Genomic DNA, 21,484 nt, shown 5'->3' on the forward strand with positions numbered 1-21,484 from the left:
TGTTACAATAAGTTAGCCGTCTAAGCAGTCAAAACTATTTATCTCACTCTAAAAGTTAGCACAGCCAAGAGAGGTGCTGTTAAAACATAGCACTTATTGTAACAATAATTATAACTAAGTTATTGTAAAAATTATATTACCTCAATATAAAAAACACTACCTTCAATAGCCGCCGATAGCAGCTGATAGCAGTCTTGTGTACATAATAGATACCCTGATGCATAGCCGCGTGGTCATCCTGGGCGTTATTTATAATTAATTACTTATACGGTGCTTATTTTTAATTCTTCCAAAATTCAACATTTCGATTTACATTGTTGTATAATATAACGTGAAGTGATTGGAAATTATCAATATGAACCTATTAATGGGGACCTCCATGGAATTGGCTAGGCACTAGGGCACAATTTAAAAAAAAGGTATGATAACAAGAAAGAAAATTGCATCGTATGTTATTTTGTTTTACCATCCATGAAACAAATAACGGTTCTTCAAATTCATGTCTCAGACCATTCATTTCCTGGGACATTTTTCCGTACAAATGTTACATTTTTCTCGAAACTTTTTACAATTATTAAATGAGGATACTGACCCAATCTATTCATTGAGACATCAAGAGAATTTCTTTCGATATTTTTGCAAATGTAATACGAATATTAATTTGAGATTTCAAGCATTTGATTACAAAATTTTAAATAGATTATGCATTACTTCTTTAATTTGACGCTCTTTGGTATATACGTAATTACTTTATATATTTCAACATGAGTTTCAGTTTATAATATTTAATTTAATATAAATTTTGTATTATTAGAAATATTTACGCCCCCTAAATCCTACCACACAGGTGCTATTCACCCTCAATACCTCCGATTTACGAGGCCCTGATTTTATGTAGTTTTTATGGAGATGCTATAAATTATATGGGTATAATTGTAGTAAAATAAATTTATTTGTATACTGACCCAAAGAGTCGAATCGATTCATTGAGCATGATTTACATATTTCTTATGCGTAATAAACTTCTATGTAGATTAATCTTCATTAGCGTCAACAAATGAGCCAAATTTAATGAAGCTCATCATGAAATGCCGCAAATTTGATTAAATATCAATTTGCTAACTTTACAGTGACGGACAATTTATTAATTAATTATTTAAGAGCTGAAGACAATGGGGTATCCGTAAATAGTACCTACTGAGTTTAATATTATTATAATAATTAATTAAACTATATAATTACGCAGGTATGTATATTAGTATTAACCTATTTTTATAGAAGACTTCATTATTTATTTCACTGTATATAAATATATACTGCCAAAGCCCTTTTCGTATAATTCTCGTATATTTTCCAGCCAGAAGCTCGATATTTGGTATAAAATATTCTAATCTTATTCTAATCTAAATTAAATGAAACATAATATGATAAATATTAGAAAATTATTATTATCGACCGAGGGTCCTTGGTGAAATTTAAAATGTAATTCTAATTGATTATTACTACGGAATTTTACAAAATAATACATGAATTTTTTATACTTACTCCTTTTCTTAGTAGGTAATAAGAATTTTACGCTATTTTATTGTGTAGAGTGAATACCCTACCTTTCAGCATGACTTGGCAGGAAACCATTAATTTATAACTACAATATATCTTGCAACATAATATTGTTAAAATTGCAAAACAAGCAAATTGTGTGAGTCAATCAAATTTCAACAGAAAACTAATTTAACAAAATAATATAATAATTCAATAATCAATAATATCGCAAATTAAGAAATAATGCTATGTGATATGCACAAAAGTTGTTTGTATTAAATCAATCTTATGCAATTATTAAAACTGCAAATTGTTCAAATTAAAAACAAATATTTATAATTTACGAAACAAATCATGCATTGCACAAACAAATCAAACCTCATAAGCATGATTATCAAAAATATTCAAGTAGTTGATAGCAGCATTTTCTATTGTATCGAATCACTATAAAAAACTCAGTAGAAGAAAGCAACATCGTCATTCAGTTAAATTTAACCGTAAGGTTATCGTTTCGCTTCGCCCAATCGATCTCGTAATTCATCCGAGCGCATAATCGTGATTTCACTCATCTAAATTATAATCTGTAAACTTATAATTAAATTGATATTTATTTGGAAGGAGATAATAAAACCAGGGTTCGTTTAATGCACGCAGCAACCTTCTTATTATTGGAGTCAAACCAACCTACCCTCCGGTTCCCTATTCCATCTCACTTCCGAAAATTGTATTAGTTTGTTACATAAAAGCAATGACGTTATTAATGGACAATGCACTCAGTACAGTAGCTAGCAAGTAAATTCGCCCAAAGCGACATTCGCACATGTATAGGTAGACGTCACGTGACAAAATTTCACAATTTCCATTATGCGATATCACGCATCGGGAATTTATAGCAATTTCACTTTTATTGTAATGACGTTAAAACAGGGTTTCCAGTGTCAATGTTTATTTGTGCGAACGATATTGATATTAAAATATGAATTAAGCCATTCGGCAGACCCGACACAAAGCATCGGGAATTTATAGCAATATCACCTTTATTGTAATGGCGTTAGAACAGATTATGCCATTCGGCAGACCCGACAAAAAAGTGATTGTCATTTTTTTTTCCAGATGATTCGTCCATATTAATGTCATTGCATAAAAGAAAACTAATTGTATTCGTTGTCAGTGTGCAAAGTGTCCTCAGTCCGGGTTGCGAAAAACGACTCAAATGGAATAATACAATCATAAATCAATTATAATATAAGGTATAAAGTTATGAATACATTCTTCCAAAACATGTTATGAACTATATTCATAATTTGAAAACAACTAGGATATTATGTATACCTACTAGAAAAATCTTTTGAAAAAAATACAATGTCCAGCGGGATAAAAAATAGGTACCTAGTTTATAAAATGCTCGTCTAAAAAAATCATTACAAATCAAATTTAAATAACTGTATTAATATCCCACTCCATCCATATCAAATCATATAATTATTTTATTAACTATTATTTTATAAGTTTTTTTTTATATATTATGAAAAAAACTGAACAATTGATTAAGGCAACCGAAACAAATAAATAGGTAAGTATATTAGAAAAATACGATGGTTTATCACAAGGATGTACATATTCTACTCGTTCCGTTCATTGGAGCGTGAATAGCTACTAAAACTTAATACAAAAAATGAAGCAAATATTTTTTTTTATTATTTTAACCAAACAGAATATTTCGGTACATCATTTTGAAGCTCGACCTTGAAAGTGACCTGAAAGTCTAATTGCACGATGATAATACTATATTTTTAATCTGTGTTCTCACATTTTTGCTTTCAGGATTCTCCAAAATATATATTATTTTCGATATTATATTATTGAACCTTGCATTTTGCTATTCCGATGTTGCTAGCTGTATCAAATTTCTTTTAGATAGGTAATTAATATATGCTTGCTAAGAAACTATATACGACCCATATTTCAAAAGGTTCATCAAAACAAAACAGCCGCCTAAGAAAACAAAAGTAATACTGAAACCACAAGGGTATTCCGTGTGGGTTACTAAAAGGATATAAATTACACTGGCTAGATTTTTTGCTCCCTATAAAGGTCCATTCCCTATATAACGAAGTCTCTGAGGACGCTGTCTACTACACCGCGTTTTGAAGTATTTATTATATATACTTATAATAATATAATGGGTGTTTTTTTTTGCTTAGATACAATATATTAAAGAATTAAAATGATCTGTGATACTGCGCTCCTTCTTTGCTCTTTTGTAGTCTAGAAAATCATCATGAATAGAGTCACACTTGAAGTAACTAAAGTATCCAAATTTACTTTGAAAATCAGTCGTCGATTTGCGCAATTTGTAGCCGTTGTTTTACCGTAAATGTGGTTTCAGCGATGAGGCTCATTTTTTGCTTAACGAGTTTGTCAATAATAAAGTCCTAAATATTTTATTAGATCCACAAAAATGCGGTTTTAGGAAAATATGGATGACATTAATCCGGACGAGATGTGTTATCAAGAGGGCTACGTGCCATACGGCTACCGCAACCGTAAACCAGAAATCAAAATTTGGCGATAAGTTGATATAGACTTTAGAGAAATGGACAATTTTTGGCCACTAAGGTCTGGGATTTGATATCTCTGGATTATTTTCAATAGAGATATATTGTAAAGTTGCTGGTTTATGGTGATAACTGATAAAACAGCAACAATTGACGCCATGGAGACCAACATTGCATGTATTATTCGTGATGTAGGTACGGCCAGCAATTTTTGAAAAGCGGCATAAAATTGGATGTCAAATATTAATGCGATGTATTGATTATTCGAATGAAAAAAAAGAGTAAAAGTTAATTTTTTGTGTTTTTTTTACAATTATTTCAAGTTCTATCGGGCTTAAAAAACACCATTTATAACATAATGTGAGGTGTTTCTTTTCCACAGTACTAAATTCAGATCAGGTTTTCGAAAATATTCGTTTTCGCTGAGATTCTCGTTCGCTTCAAATAAAAAACCAAGTTTGAACTTAGCATGGCTTGTTGAACGTATTGCGTTTGAGCTCATCATGGTTTGTTGAAAGTGTAACATTGACTGACGTCGGTAGACTCATCGTCTGATTTGAAATTCATGATTTTTTATCCAGTGATATCTCTAGGGAAAGTATCGTCCTAAAGCAGACAGAAAGTGCCGCCCTCTATCATTATTAGTTTTAAATTTTATATAGGTACATTCGGCAGATGTATACTATATACCTATTTGATTTCCATGATTTACCATTACTTTCTATTTATCTATATAAGTATTTTGCTGTTCGATATACTGTTAAAAATATATAATAAAATTAAAATAAATAAACAAATCAAACTTTATAATATTTAGCATAACAAATAATGTACATAGTGCTTTAAGTTAAGATAATTTAGGTATTTAGAGTTAACAACGGATTGAGAGTATATATATAGATATGTATGGTAGAAAAAATTCAGGGTCATCGGACAAATAGAGTATGCACATAAAGCACAAGGAAATTAAGAGAAATGAAAATATAATTATTATTAAATTCTACAGGTTTTTTAAAAAGGTTTGTCGATAGCTATTTCGATTGTAACACCATTATCAAGACTATTCAGATAGGCCGTTTCCCTTTGCTTAAATACTATACGCATGGATAGAGACAGAATACATTTTCTTATTCGTTCAAACAATATTATGAATTTGTATACTTATTATTAATTGTAATATTATTAATACTTTGAAAACCCTAAGTGGGTTTTTAATGGATATCAAAATTTACAAAATTTATCGAAAGCACAGTATTCGAGTGCTTTGGTTATTTTTTGACATTATTGATCAATTAAAATATTATTAGTATAATTTTGTTAATCATGTGCTTAAATTATATTTAATAGTGGCGACGAATGCATTACCAAATTTTCATTAATTATGTGATTACTTTTGGATAATTTGCGATTAATTTCCAACTGTTCGAGTAAATTTAATTTTAGACCTTTGTTACATATATGCAAACATTCTGGCGTTATTTTATCGCTGATGGTATGAGAATTTGATATCAAATGTTTAACGAACTGAGAATCTGTTTTACCATTCCTGAAAGACCGGAGGTGTTCTTCAAAACGAGTTTTTTTGGGCCTGCCAGATTGACCCATGTAACATAGACTACATGTGCCACATGTTATTTTATAAACACGGCTTTTCTCCAGTTTGTTGATTTTATCTTTACAATTTTTTAAATTTAATCATAGATTATTATTAGCTTTGAATGCTACGTTAACGCTATGTTTAATTTCTTGATACATTTTGTCTGAAATAATGCCGTGATAAGCAATGGACTTCCATCCTACTATCCATGCGTATAGTATTTAAGCAAAGGCAAACGGCCTATCCGAAGAGTCTTGATAATGGTGTTATAACCAAAATCGCTATCGACAAACCTTTTTAAAAAACGAATTTAATATTAATTATATTTTCATTTCTTTTAAAATTGAATTCTACCAAGTAAATGCTAACACTACACGCTACACAAAGATATTGGTATTATGCCTGATTTTAGAAGGCATGTCAAACTTTCTAATTGCAATTACTCTATAACATGATTTCGAGACTTATCAACTTTTGGCAATAACCCCACGTACATATCTCTTTCCTAGAGGCACACTCTGTCACAAATACTTATTATAATTGAAAATGACAATGATGGCACATAATCATATTAGTGGTTTATTTTGTGTGTACAAGTACCTACGTACCTACCTATATGTGTGAGTGGTTATGTTTTAAATAGGCCCTATGACGGAAGTTACATGGATTTTGTTATGCTTTGAATAATATTAATTTATATTCAATTTATAAGAAATACGCCCCTTTTTTTAAAAAGATTTTCGTATAATTTAATAATTAAGTATTTAACTGATTCATAACTATTTGAGGACCCTCTTTTGAATCCTCTGATCGCTGTCTTACTTATTGAATCAATGTGTATAATAATAATTAGTAATATTAGAAAACGATTAAGCTTAATATATTTAAAATGTAAAATAAAATTACAAGATAAAAAGAACTTTTTATATACAACGTCTTTAAATTTTCTGTTGAATCATAATATAAACTTGACTTGACTAGATTAAACGAACAAAAAAAAATTGTACTTGATAGAAATAAACTGAAATGTCATTTTGACATTTCATATTGATTTCCATAGTAACGCACGTATACATTAATAATTTAGTTGCTATGACCCCAGACCCCTAGCAAACAATAATAGTGGATTGGATTACGGATTTCTTTCGAAATAACTTTTCATACAAAACAGAATTAACTGAAAATAATTCAATTCTACTTAAAAATGGCTAAAAGTATTAAAAGAATGCATTGGCATCGTGTTCTGATATATTCTAAAAGTGTCAAATGTCTATCTAGTCGGGAAGTTAGTTAAAAATCGATTGCAAGAATGTACTGGATAAACAACCACCGGACAAATAAGAATACGGCCTAATAAAAACGTTGTAATAATAAGGCTATCGTTAATACGCTAATGTCATAATATAATATCGTCAATCGTCATAAGATTTTTCTGTGCTCATTGCATCACCGTCAACTTAATAATATTATGACTCACTGTAGAAGTATTTATTTACAATTCTAAAATTCATTTATTACACTGTGATAAAAAGTACCCACTTATCTATATTATGGATTTATTTTGTTCACTATGTTGGATACAATCGTTCGCAGACAAAAATATTGGACTGAAATGTTTTTGGCCGCTTGAATTTTCAATTTATCAAAAATATAATAACATGTAACGTAAAATTTAAAAAAATAACAATATCTTGTATTTACTGGATAAATTTATTATGCTGATAGCCATATAGATTTATTCATATTAAAACATGAAAATAATTAAAAAATGATTTAAATAATATGTATGTTGGTAATTGATTAATGTTTATGTTTTTAAATCAGTGGGTGCCTAACAATGTTCATCATAACACGGAATATTAATCACGTTCAATTTATAAAAAGTAAGCACATAACCGCAACATAAAAAATAAAACATTTTATAGCAAGTAATCAAGGAAAATTTGTTTTTGTGTGTTTTAATTATTGTGAGCTGTCGGAAACAAATGTTGGTTTACTCGAACTAACAACTTTCTAAAATGGTTTAGAGTTTTTTCTACTTTATTTTAAGAGTTTAAAAAAATAAATATACGTTAAGCATATTCACGAAAATTAAAATCTGTAATTTAATCTGGGCGTGTGTATTTTAAAGAATTTATCATATATGTCGTTACATGTTTTTTTATGAACTTTTTTCGAATATATACATATCGCACCATGAGTGTAAAACCAAGGCATCTGAAAAAGACATATTTTGTATATATTATGGTTTGAAGTCTTCGTTTTCTTAGGAGAAATAGAGTTTCTAAAAACACCGTAATATTTGGTTTATATCTACATTATATTACATGTTCTTTCAGTTACTTCACTTTTACATTATCAAGTTCACGATTTTTGCAGTTGTTTTGCATTTAATCTCGAAATTGAAAAATTTGCAGATGCCTTGGTTTCACACTCATGGTGCGAATTATTTATATTCATGATTTGAAAGAGGATAATATATCAAGTACATAGTAATATATATTATATAAATGTAAATTTGATTTAAAAAATGAGTTTGATCGCAAATGTCCCGTATATTTTGTTTCAAAGTCCACAAGCCAGTGTCAATTATAAAATTAATGATATTTTTTATTTTAATATTTATTTTATAATAATATAATATCAGAGTTTCACATAATTATGTATAGAAATTGTTAAAAAATAATGCTTATAAAGAAAAGAAATGGGACGTTATTGGATTTGGTTTTTAAAGCTTGATATACGAAAAACGTTGACCAACGTAATGATAGTTACATTAATATACTAAATCGAATGACTGAAATTATTTTTTAATCTTCAGCGATTTGGATATCACTAATATCATTGTTCCGTGTGGACTGGATAACCTGGGGATATGTGGTGGATAAATGGTGGTTTTGGGGATTTAAAAGCGTCGGCGCATTGGATCGACCAAGTGAAGGAACTAACTGAGGGCAGCCTTTATTCTGTCCTGAAAGAAGGGGTGGAAAGTCTTGGTCGCTCAGAAGATGACGGAATTTCAAGGTGGTTACGATCCTCAGCCATGAAGGAAAGACTAATAAGAAGAATATTATAAAAGGTATCTTTTTATTCATCCTTATTTTTAATCACAAAAACGTTCTTTAGATTATTCTTCTTGTGTTTAATTAAAATATTGACCATTTAAATAGTTACCTACATAGTTATAATTTATAATCGATTTATAGGGTTGCGTATTTTTTGGTTTAGTAATCTTGATTTTTAGGATCAGTTTAATCGTTGGATGAACTTAAAGTTGATTTTTTCCTGAAATATGCTTTTCAGGAGTTTTTTTAATTATGCTTGAACAATAGGTTCTTTGAATTACATTAAAAACAACCTTGTTCTGTTCATCTTGTGAAGGTTTTGTTGTAATATTAAGATGAAAAATTGAAAATAGTATAAATACAACATAATATCACACAATGGGTAGGTTTTGTATAAAATACTGTTCATTTTTTTAAAATCATTTTTGTATTCGGTTAATTTTGAAAGATTTTTTTTGTAGGTATGATATTGCTAATCAATGGATTCACTGGCAAATTTGTAAAAATTGAGTATGACGGCGACGGTTTAATCGCTAACTTATATATTATTACCTGTGATGAGCTTGATATTATTGAAAAATATATAACTATCCAAAGAATCGGCTGGGTGGGACGAGACATATGGAAAGGATAAAGAATTCATCAGCGTCGAAATGCTTAACGTCGATAAGGCAATGAAGATGAGATTGTGGAGAGATATACTGGAGACATCCGTACTAAGGAGAATCTCTAATCTCTATAATAGTAATACTATTTTAAATAAGTCGGCTTAATCACTTACTAGTTCGACAATATTCAGTTAATACGAATTAGTGACTAAAATAATTAATTAACAAATTGCGCATGAAGGTTGGTGCGAGCAACACTGTCGACAAAACATTGAAGCACAGCTGTCAGCTGTCAAATAAATATGTTTTGTACACAGAAATATAATAATTACGGACACAGTAATATTTTTGCAATGATTTTCGGCAATCAATGGATTTAAAAAAATGAGTCAGTGAACATGTTGAGTGTGATATCATTTTTATAATTCTTACAACTTCTTAGTAATAATCTATTCATCGTATGTGCATTTTACAATTAGACACTGATAAAGTAAGGATGGCATTATTTAAAATTTATAATTTTTAGCTAATAAATTTATAATTATAAAGAAAATAATGTTCAGTTTCTATAGCACTATGGTATGTAATAGTAAGTAAGTCAATTAAAAGAAAATGGCAATAGTTTTGATAGCAGCAAGCTTATATTATTAGTCTCTCTTTCGTTATTCGTTATATTTAAATAATGTCGATATTATATTCACCGGGTCCTTATGTAAATGAAGGTCGGTTATACAAGTTTAACATTTTTAGGGGCTCTTGTAATTTAATTAAGTGTCTTATATCCTTGCGATACAAACCACCACTTCAATGTATTACATATAATATTTCAATATGTTGGTTTTATTGAGATGTTAATTTGTTTTTGCAATGTAATATTATGTAACAATAATAATGTATCCTTTCCTAACGTTACGCAAGATGACGTTTATTCAACGTGATCGACAAGATGCTTAACAATGGGTAAGCCAAACTTTCAACACTAACTTATGGCGAGCTTAGTAACTTACGTAAACAACGTCACATTTCGGTTAAGTGCAAAGTTGTAATTAACTGCGCCTTATTCAACTGACATAATATATAATCTAAATATTAATCATTATCAGTTTAAGTTATTCCACTGCTGTATAGATGTTTCTGTTATCTTTTTCTATCCTTTTCTATCTTTAATTTTCACGAAAATAAATATATTGAACATATTGTATCAATCGCTCGAATGCCTATACTTTTTATAATAGAAGAATTAAACGTTATAAATAAATATACGTAGGTCTGACCAAAAATTATTGATTTTATCTTATGTTATTTTACAAGTCTTTTTACTAGAATTTTTATCGTCAGAGTTAATTTTAACATTAGATCTGGTATTATATCAATGTCAATGGTAAGTTCTTCCAAAATAAAAAAAAGAAGTGATAAAATCATCAATTCAACATAGAATTTTCGAAGAAAACAAATGACACCCGAGTATTGTTCTAGCCCAATTTGTCAAAAAATTGTATTATTCGCATTCCTTAGTTGCAACTCCCAAACAACACATGACCTCATTGCCCCACTGGAAGATATTGATGCTACGTTGAACTTCTCAGCATTATCTTCCTTAAAGTATTTTTGAAACCACTTGCAAAGATGAAATACATAGATGTTCAAAAACAATTATAAATCATGCCACAATCTGGTAAAACAATGACACTTATCATTGTGGTCGTGCATATATGGAGTTATTAACTTTTTCGCGGCACCCCACGGAGCAGCGGCGCACAGTTTGAATACCACTGATACGATTCAGTTAATAACTTAAATTATGAATAAAGTAATAATGGCGGTTGGTGTACCAACACACTAGCAATCGATAGGATTATGTATGTTTACAGATATTCGCAAAAATAATGAATTATTTTTTATTTAATTTAATACAATAGTATAATATCAAAGGTCAATTTTAATATATTTTCCTGAGATTAAAATATGGTATCTCGATAAAAAAATGTCTGACCGCCGTCAGCCGTTTAATACCTCTTGGGTACAATATCTTATTTTCTCAATTAATTTTATCGCTACTCATACCTTTAACATCTTTTGATAACAGCAAAACTTTTTTAATAATAGTTTTTTGATAAATTCAAATAGAATATAAATAAAACTATCTTATACCTACTATTATTCAAGTTAGTCTATGCTGATGCTATGAGTCAAGATAACTTCTCACATATCGGCATATTTAAATATAATTACGTGTAGTGATTGATATATATCTAATTTGAATGGAATCTAGATTATTACAGACATAATTTATTTATAGTACAGAGTAGCGCCATAAAAAAAAAATTCGCATCTTATGGAAAAATAACGCGCATAGAAAATAGCTTGCCGCATCACAGGACAAACAGTACGGTATATTTGCAAAAATGGGATTGTATGAAAATAGATATTGATTCCAAATTAAGAACCGAAATTTATGTTTAAATTCTACATAGTAAACCTCACATGGACAGGACTACTACAAACGATACACCGAAGGTTCGAATAATACCGGCTGATAATATTCCTTGATATCTGCAACCTTACAATCTTACCTCAACATTATAGTTAGATAACTCTGATTTGGTCATTGTTTGGAAAATGAAATTTAAATTTTACTTGATTAACATAAATTTTTCCAGTTGTTCTCACGTGAAATTTAACTGTGGCCGCACAATTGACATTGATAGTTCAATGGAAACGTCTGGTGGCCGCACCAAATTTCCCATTTGTTTTGATTGAAAAAATGAAAGCTAAATTTTATTGACTAAAAATGGATCAATTTATTTATAGACAAGTCCATTTAAAAAAAAGACATTTGAACATTTTAGTACATATCTATTTATTTAAAAATAATGCAAATTGAAATTCCTCTATACTCCTTCTTTTCCAATGCGAGCCGCATGGCTGCTTCTAAGTTTACATCTTACAACTGGCTTCGATATTTGTTTTTATGAAGTGTTTTACACTGAATGATCTTTCACAGTATACAGTAATAGGAAAAAACGACAATATTAATAAAGCAGTCGTTGCCAATTCTTTGAATTCACTTTATTCTCAGAAACGGACTATTTCACACAATATGATCTCATAACAAAAACACATTATGGATCATTTCAGCGTGGAAAGAAATTTAAGACAAGTCATGTGTATTCAACCAATTTTATAAATACATTTTTGAAATATGCGGCCACCAGGGCCGCACATGAGAACCACTGATCTAGGCTATATTTATTATTTTAAATAAAATAGAAAATTGTGCTTGTCTAATTGGTAACAATTAAATAATGTTCAATTGTATGAAAAAATATTGTACTTAGATATATTATTTTATTTATTTGATGCATGTATGGTTTTAAAGTTATTTAACCTTTTCAAACAAAAAATTAATACAGTTCCCATTAACTTCTGACTTTTCTAGTTTTATAATTTTCTAGAAAAGGTAAAGTAGAATCATATTCAATAGCTTTCTCAACAACAGTGAAAATCAAGATATCTAGTTGTAGTATTGAGGTGACGATATACCCATAGAAATTCATCGATGTGAATTCCAGTCACACTGACAAGCGCACTGACTGTCCTTAAGTATTAAATGCGCGTTTCATTTACGTGATAAACTTGAATGTATAATATGAGACATACGTAACTTTTGAAAATAATATATTCTCTAAAATGTTTTAAGTTTATGCACACTCGAGATTCATACCCTGTTATATCACATCCGGTAAGGTAAGCCAGTTCTCATTCATTTTATGTTCCATGGTAGAATTAAAGGACGATGCGAATTTTGATTTAATGGGAACAAATTGTAATGTAATCAACAAAGAAATAACACCTAACAGTTTTTAACAGTTGAATAATATTATTATAATGCATGAAATAAACACAATTTTAGAAAAATAAAAAATCCCACCCCAAAGACTATAAACGAGTGGGCGATTTCGGTTAGGTTCTCTCCCCGCCTAATCTATTCTGTTGTATAGTATTAATTGTAATTGACTAAATAATATAAGTGAAAGAATAACAAAGAGAATAGTGCAGAGTAGTATAACAAATTGTGCACGGTGCCGTTTCTCATCGCAGACCTCGTGACTTTCAGACGTCCGTGACGTCTTTTGGCATAATGATACTCACTTAATAATTAGTGTAACCAAAATATTCTGTCGTAATATTAAGAACCTGTTTATAAAACCAACTATGCGTAAAGATTTAAAAAAAAAATCCACTTGGTTCCTACTGAAAATGAACTATGTACACACAAAGCCTCATTCAACACAAACCCCGAAATGAAAGCCTTCCAAGCATCCTTATCCAGCATCTAACATGGAGCGTATCAATATTATGTAATTATTATGATGCAAACGTGTGGCTTAAATTTTGGCTGTATTTTTTAAAATGAAGAACCAAATGGGAGAGTACTTATGTAGTAAAATCGTTATTTCAATATATTTAATTATCGTTCATGGATATTGCCGCCTACGCTGCTAGCGTATGGTGCTCGCGTATCCACAAACGTGTCAAACTCTCCAGCGCTGTGCGCTGTTGTCAATTACAAAGGCCTACCGTATAACTTCAACAGCCGCGCTCACAGTCCTGGCCGGTATCTTTCCACTCGACCTGCACATACAAGTCACCGGTGCGTTGCGTCGACGATGCTCTTCAAAGGCGAGAAGGCCATTGTTGGTGTCTTTACCTTGCCCCGCCTCCTCGGCTTGTTGCTGAAAAATTAGCCTCGTTGAAGCGGACAAAATACGTCTTATGATGCTTGACGCGCCGTGGAAGACCTGGTAGCGAAGGTGGGATGAAACGACCAAGCGCCATTTTTTCCCTAATATTAAATGGCGATTGGAGATAACCATGTTGACTCCAGACCACTACACCAGTCAACTTTTGACAGGCCATGGTAGATTCGCTGTCAAGCTATTTGAGCTTGAACTTGTTACCCGTCCGACATGTTCATGCGGCAGAGAAAAATAGAATGTGTTTCACATCCTCTGGGAATGTCCAAGAATGTGCTCCGAGAGAAAAAAGATGCTCAAGTCGGTCCAACCAGGTGTTGGGTCCATCGGGCCATCCGACTAAAAACTAAACAAAAATTAATTTTCTAAAAACTAAATTCATTTTCTTTTATGTAATTTTCATGTGCCTTTCTCTCCCCGGCATTTTGCTTTAAATCAACTCTATAAACTCAGTCAAAGCTCACTTAGAACGTGACAACCTCACTCTTGGGTATCTGCTCCCGGGACATTACCAGGCGAAAAACTGTACATATGCCTCACATCTCAAACGTATTGTGCCTCGTGATACTCTCGACTAAGCTCGAGTGCGGTGCGGGGCAGGTTGGTTTGGATGGTACTTCATTTTTTTATCGTATTATTTTGGTAAACACGTTATACATACGATTTAAGAACGTAGTATTATTTATAATTAACTATTTCTTTTATTCAAACTATTATATTATATTCAAATTATTAGCAAGTGCAAGTAGTTACTTCTAAAAAATATTGGAGAAATTCCACGACGTCGGTTAGTAATCAAAAGTAATAGTAAATAGTTACCTACTTTGATTAAATAAACAAAAATTGATTGCCAAAGTAGCTTGATTTAGAAGAACGCCGATGAGTAGGTATTAAAATGACCAATAGCTAAAATTTGTCGCTATTAGTATGTCACACCGTAGCATATTGGATAAATACGACGATTGGGGCGTTTACCCGTGGAGATGCAGGGTTTGATTCCCAGCCGGGTGGCTTACTTTTTTCAAAAAAGATTTTTTTCTATTGGTTATAATAATATACTCTCTCAGAAAGTGTTTTTCTAAATTATATAATGTAGAATTATTTATTCGATAAACACAATTTTAAATAAATTCTCAAACGTAGGTATCATGTAAGATGTTTTTACATAATTATAGAAAAATAATGAGATTTGGCCACAGCCGTAGCATTCTGAGCACTGAGCTTTATCCAAATATTTTTTCAATTTAATCGTTAATCACGCCGAAATCGCCTAATATAATAATATAAAGTATAATAATAAATAAAAAAAAATCTAATTTTAATAATATAACAAATTTATTATTACATATTGTAAAAATATAGTATACACGTATTTACATAAATCATTATTATTTATAGGTTGATGAAAGTAATGATAATATAAAAATGCTAAAGATTTGTACTACACAGCACTTGTCTAATCTAAATGTCTCAATCAGTTAAAACCGTTATAGGAAACATCGTTTTAAATTTTCGAGAGATGCTGCTTTCTTGTTCTTGGAATATTATTTTCTTTATAAAGAGGAAGAGGAAATTGTCGCTTGTTTAAATTACTCTCTTTTATTTCGGGGTCTTTAAGACTAAAATACCGGACTTTCAAAATAAGTTTTTTTCGCTTCGTTTAATTAATTTTTAGCTACGGTAATGATTTTCGTTTAATGGCGAAATTTCAATGAAAATATAGCCAATAATAATTATAATATCATAACAAAGGGGTTTATAAGAGGTCTTTTGTAAAATTTTGATCTTGTATATGATATAGAGAATTTGAATACCAAATGAAAACACTAATACCGATATTTCGGTATATCCTATTGAATACCGGTGTTCATGAAATTTATTAAGATATATAACTATATTAAATTTAATACAAATATTAATATTCTACAGCACGTGCCATTACTGGTCTCCAAGGACATTGAAGGGAAACGGAAGTAAGCCAGACATCACGTAACGCGAACAAATACAGCCTGGTTAGGTTACGTTAATATAATTAATACATGTTGTTTCCATTTTAAATACCGAATATATCAGTATTATCTGATTTTTAAAACCGGTATTTTGGTATCTAAAAATACTGGAATACCAGTATTGACGCCCACGGTGGCCGCGCGGCATAAGCGTTGGACTATAAAGCCGTGGGTCCCAGGTTCGAATCCTGGATCTGGCAAGTACACATATTGTTTTTCAATTTCTGTGTGTCAGGGTATGGACCTAATAGGTTGAGCAAGTGGCTGACATCCATTTCTCATAAAAAAAAACAAAATCTGTCAATACAAACTTCCACTCTGTGGAGGCCCATATGATCCTATCAGGATCGGACATGGTCGAAAAAAAAATCCCTAGGTTGAGGGAAGATATTGTTGTAATTTCAGAAAAATATGTTTATAGATTAGTAACTTATAAGCGTATTTTAAATAATAATATTGCATATATTAAATTAATATATAAAATGGTATCAGGCGTGACGCCAAAGTACCTATAATATGTTTAATTATTTGTATAGAAAATTATATTGATTTATCGCAACATAATACTATTATAATGTGCATATTCCTAATGAGATGTAAAAACGCAATACTTATTTGATAATAATTATGTATAATACATATTATTATTAACATTATTGAATAGGTGGTTACTACACGCGATCTTTGTCATAACATTGATTATTGAGCCACGATATTATATAATTAGACCGATATGAATTTTTCATGATAGTAATGATAATAATAAATCATAATAATATGATGGCAAAATTAATGTGTGATGATTTTACAATTATATATTATTATAAGCTATTTCTTTTATTCATCGAATACTCACAAGATTTGATAATGTAATATTCTATAATTATATTATTGAATATACCAACATAATTTGAAAACATCTCATGTATATTATCCTCACTAGAACAAATCTTTGTTAAATTCGTCGTCATTAAGTAATATGCCAGGAAAACCACACTGGTGCTGTATTCAGCGTTTTACAGGTTCGTCCCGTCCGGGGGAACTGAAATATATAACGGCTAAGGCGATAGCAGGTAACCGACTCGAGTAAGGAAGAATCCGGGTTAAACTTACACACGTGTCAAGAATACGTTTTACGTCGAATACTGAAAACTGCTCTCGGTTTATGCATTTACGCTCATTTAATGTTGGTGTATTACAAACACTATTGCACGTGCATAATGCGAGCTTCATTTTCGTAGGACACTCACACATTAAAAACCCTGCATCAATATGCGGGGTATTGAATGTAGCCTATCGGTATTCTATTTATTATCTGTTCTGTATGTCGTATATTTTTCTAAAATAAGATTTTTTCTAGTGGGAATATGCATGAGATGTTTACAAATTATGTATGTTCAATATATATAATGTTACAATCTCATATCTTGTGAATTATTAGATGAATTAAAGAAATGGTTTATAATAATGTGTGGACAATTATTAAACATATTTTTTTAATGTACGTATATGTTCAACATATTAATATTATCTAATATAGAAAAACTCGTTAAATTGAACATAGATAATATATTTTGAGATGCTGTGATAATTTAAATTTGAACGTTTCTAGTCTCAATTTACTGAATTATTTTTGTTGAATAGAGAATATTTTAAATTATTATTTTTCAACAATGGGTACCTATTACTTGGTTCTATATGATAGAGAGTTACTAGAATTAAACTGATCAAATTCCAGAAACATAGAAAAATTTTGACTGCCGTGGAGAGTTTTTTTTGAATATTATTTTTTCTATAAATGATACATTCATATTTAATAAGGAATCTTCTTTTAGTAAAATGTAAATGTAATTTTTAAAAAGTTTTGTTGTAATAATCCTTGTATATTAGTTTCAATATCCATTAACTGGATCGTTGCGTTACGTTTTAACTCTACGTTAAGCTTTAGAGTGGGTAAAATATTAAATTAATGTTAATAGTATTCATTTTTTAAAAAAGATACATGCAACGACTAAAATAAATTTGATAAATCTACCCAGAAATTGTTCACAAATATTTTACCGTACTAAGCAAAATACAATATTAAATGGTAAGAATTTTGTCGTTTTCAGAAAAAAAAAGCAATGAGATGGATGAGTTTTGTTGTTTTTTCTTCGAATAACTTCATATTATATTAACTTAATATATCTTATATATAAATACATTAATATAACAATTGCATATAAGAAATTATGGCTATATTTTTCATAAATGGCGGAATTGCATTTAGAATTTGCCCTTTTGTCAGCCAAGCCAGATTTTTAGACACCCTTTTAAATCCTGTATGCGGATATCGTTATACCTATTATATCGCACGTGTGGTCACATAATATTCAATCAATTTTATTACAAAGTAATTAACATTAATGTTGTTATTACCTGTGCAGAATTCGTTTTCCATGAAGGTAGTCGAGAGCGGTAGCCAGTTCATAGACCATGAGGATGACAGATTCCTTCGAAAACATAACCTGATGCTGGATGTGATAGCGAAGATCACCTCCAAGAAGCAAATCTGACACCATGAACAGATCTTCTTCGTCTGAAAAAATAAGATAAACGACAACGTAAATAAAACGCTATTTAAATATAATATTATTTTTTTAGGTTGATCATGATTATTGTTTAAAAATAAATTTCTAATCAAAAGCAAATGCTGTAGTCAATACCAACAACTTACAATTTATATAAATAGTACAAACTTTGTTTAAAGTCCATTGTAAACGTCGGTTTAATAAATATATCGGATAGTACACATTATTTTCATAATGATCTGTGTAGTATAAAAGTAATTTATTATGAGATTTTTTATTATAAAAATACTCTTAATATAAACATTGTACAAATAATATAATATAGTTTCGGATAGATTTTACAGTTTCCAGGAGTGGCCGTACTAACAAACAAGGAATTGGTGCCAGTAAGGCCTAGCGCAGTCACAACCACTTGTAGTTGCTACAAAACGCATGCATGTGCTTAGCCCACGTCACGTAGCAGTAACCGGAGGGTGTGTGTATGCGGGATAATAGTGTCTAATTATAGACAAAACCGCTGCAGTAGAAATTTGCACGTGTTTGACGCAGCGATGCTGTGTGTACGAATATCACATACATACAAACAATAAAAATATATTATATAGTATGCTACGTGTAGCAATCATATGAGGCGTACTATCGTCAGGCCGTGATACGAAACCAAACACTTCGATGGTAGTGCTAGTTGCTCATAGTTTAAATGCATAGTGGGAAACTGCTTAAAATGATGATTGTTGCACATTGAAATAAATGTTAATAATTTGAAGGATATTATGCAATAAAAATCTTAATTTATTACATACAGGTTACCGCATTGTATTCGAAGATAATCAATAACTAGCACTGCAATCGCTATTCTCAATTCAGTGCCACGGGATGAATATAGTCAGCCATGGGATAATATATACGCGGGATATACAATATGTGTCGATTGGCGCATATCGAAGGCTTAGTGTCAAACAACACTATCTACAAAAGTGCAACTTTACAGGAGAGCCAAAAATCGTTATTTTAGATTCTTGTAACTTAACAAGGGAAATGTTTATTTAAAACCAATGTTAATATTTTATAATTTATTGTGTATTGTACATTTATCGTGCTTATGATGATGTTAAAATTTATAGGGATAGTTTTAAAAAATATAGGAAAACAAGGGTTACTTATGTAGTTAGCGTTAAACTTTACTGACGATTTAATAAGAAATTTGAAAAGATTGACATAACGTTGTTTGACTATCATGTAGCCGTAAATGTAAAATAACGTTATCTCAAAAAAAAAAAAAACACTTTTTTGTAGATAACGTTGTCTGACTTTAAGCACTCGATATAGACCGAGTGATATTTATAACATCAGTGTTAATTAATTTATTTACTGTTGCAACAGTATAAAAATCGAATTATAACCTACTTGAATTTAACACGAAATAAATCGACGTGTTATAATCACTCATTACAAGAATGAAGTAGTTTATTTATGGCAATGCCACCTAAGTTATAATTGTTATAATATGTTTGTATTTAGAAAAATACTGTCAATTGTGTGATACTGCCGACATTATGTCATGTACATATTGTAGTTGGCATCGGCATTGGAAATTCGAGTAGACTTACTAATTGAATACTGGAATATTTATTATGATAAAAATTAAGCTGAAAAATAATTTAGTAGCAAAAAGCAAAATGGCTTTTCTCAATATTTTATATACCTACCTACACAATTATATGTTAACATTAATATTAACATTAATGTACTAATAAAACACTTATAGTATATATAAAAACCCCTCAAAACTGTGTTATTATTTTTATACACATAAGTATCTCAATGTAATGATAATATACTTTGAATATGAATATATAAGTGATGGAAAGAACCCCTTTTGCTTTTGACCAACTCAATTTATTATAAGATGAGTTATGATAATTATAACAAGTTATAGGATGTCGACATTTTTATTTAATACTAGCTGACCCGGCAAACGTTGTTCTGCCATATAAATTATTTATAGTGAATATTTTGGTGGTTAAATAAAAAAAATAACGAATGTATCGTAAGTGTTTGGGGATGGGATCTATGACAGAAAGAGGAATAGAGCGCTGTAGACGATGACCGCCGATAAAAACAAAAAAACATCAACCATTCATTTTCTCAATTCAAAATGAGTAATGATGTTCATAATGAATGAATTAGCTGTGACAGGATCTCGTTGTTTAATGTTTATGCAATATCCGTCTTGTCCCTTCCAGAAAATTAGCGGATATTGGAGAGCGTCGTATGAACGGTGTGTGTCAGCGATGAACTCCAGATTATTGTTTCTTCTTCGAATCACGATTTCTCGCGTCGATGTGCGGTTGCACAACCATGATTCCAGCAATGTCGTCAACAACAGGCGCATTGAATCGACGCACGTGCTCTCCAGCTGGTGTTTTGTCAGGATTAATGACAATAGCGTGATTGTCATTTTGCAATTCGTGCATATGTGCTTTGAAGAATTTCAATAATTCATTGTGCTCATTCAACATGGCGTCCAGTTTGCCGACGATGCGCCTGGCATTAGGCGAATTGAGGTTATTTTAGCCGCAACGTGCGTCCACATGATTGATGTCCTCACCGCCCATGAAGTAGATGTGTAAAAATTGATGTGGTTCGTTTGGCATTGGCAGCAATGAGCCTACTTTGTGGTATACTTGGCCTTTGATTTTGAACGTAGAATGGAACTGTTGACCATTTGCCGCAGTATTGTGAACTATTTCTGTTGCTCCGAACGAAGTCATTTGG

The 21,484-nt window shown here is 30.6% G+C and overlaps 1 protein-coding gene across 1 annotated transcript in view; it reads right to left on the reverse strand.

Moving 5' to 3' along the window:
* Window positions 1–21,484, reverse strand: part of LOC147067301 (serine/threonine-protein kinase 32A) — a 286,899-nt gene that overhangs the window by 62,408 nt on the left and 203,007 nt on the right. Inside the window, exon 6 of the mRNA XM_085953722.1 lies at window positions 18,555–18,714. Coding sequence (XP_085809848.1) covers window positions 18,555–18,714 — 160 coding nt within the window. The remainder of the gene's footprint in view (window positions 1–18,554; window positions 18,715–21,484) is intronic.

The sequence above is a fragment of the Rhyacophila brunnea genome, unplaced genomic scaffold, assembly GCF_057557595.1.
Source record: "Rhyacophila brunnea isolate RB1 unplaced genomic scaffold, BYU_Rbru_1.0 scaffold_4, whole genome shotgun sequence".
NCBI lineage: Eukaryota > Metazoa > Arthropoda > Insecta > Trichoptera > Rhyacophilidae > Rhyacophila > Rhyacophila brunnea.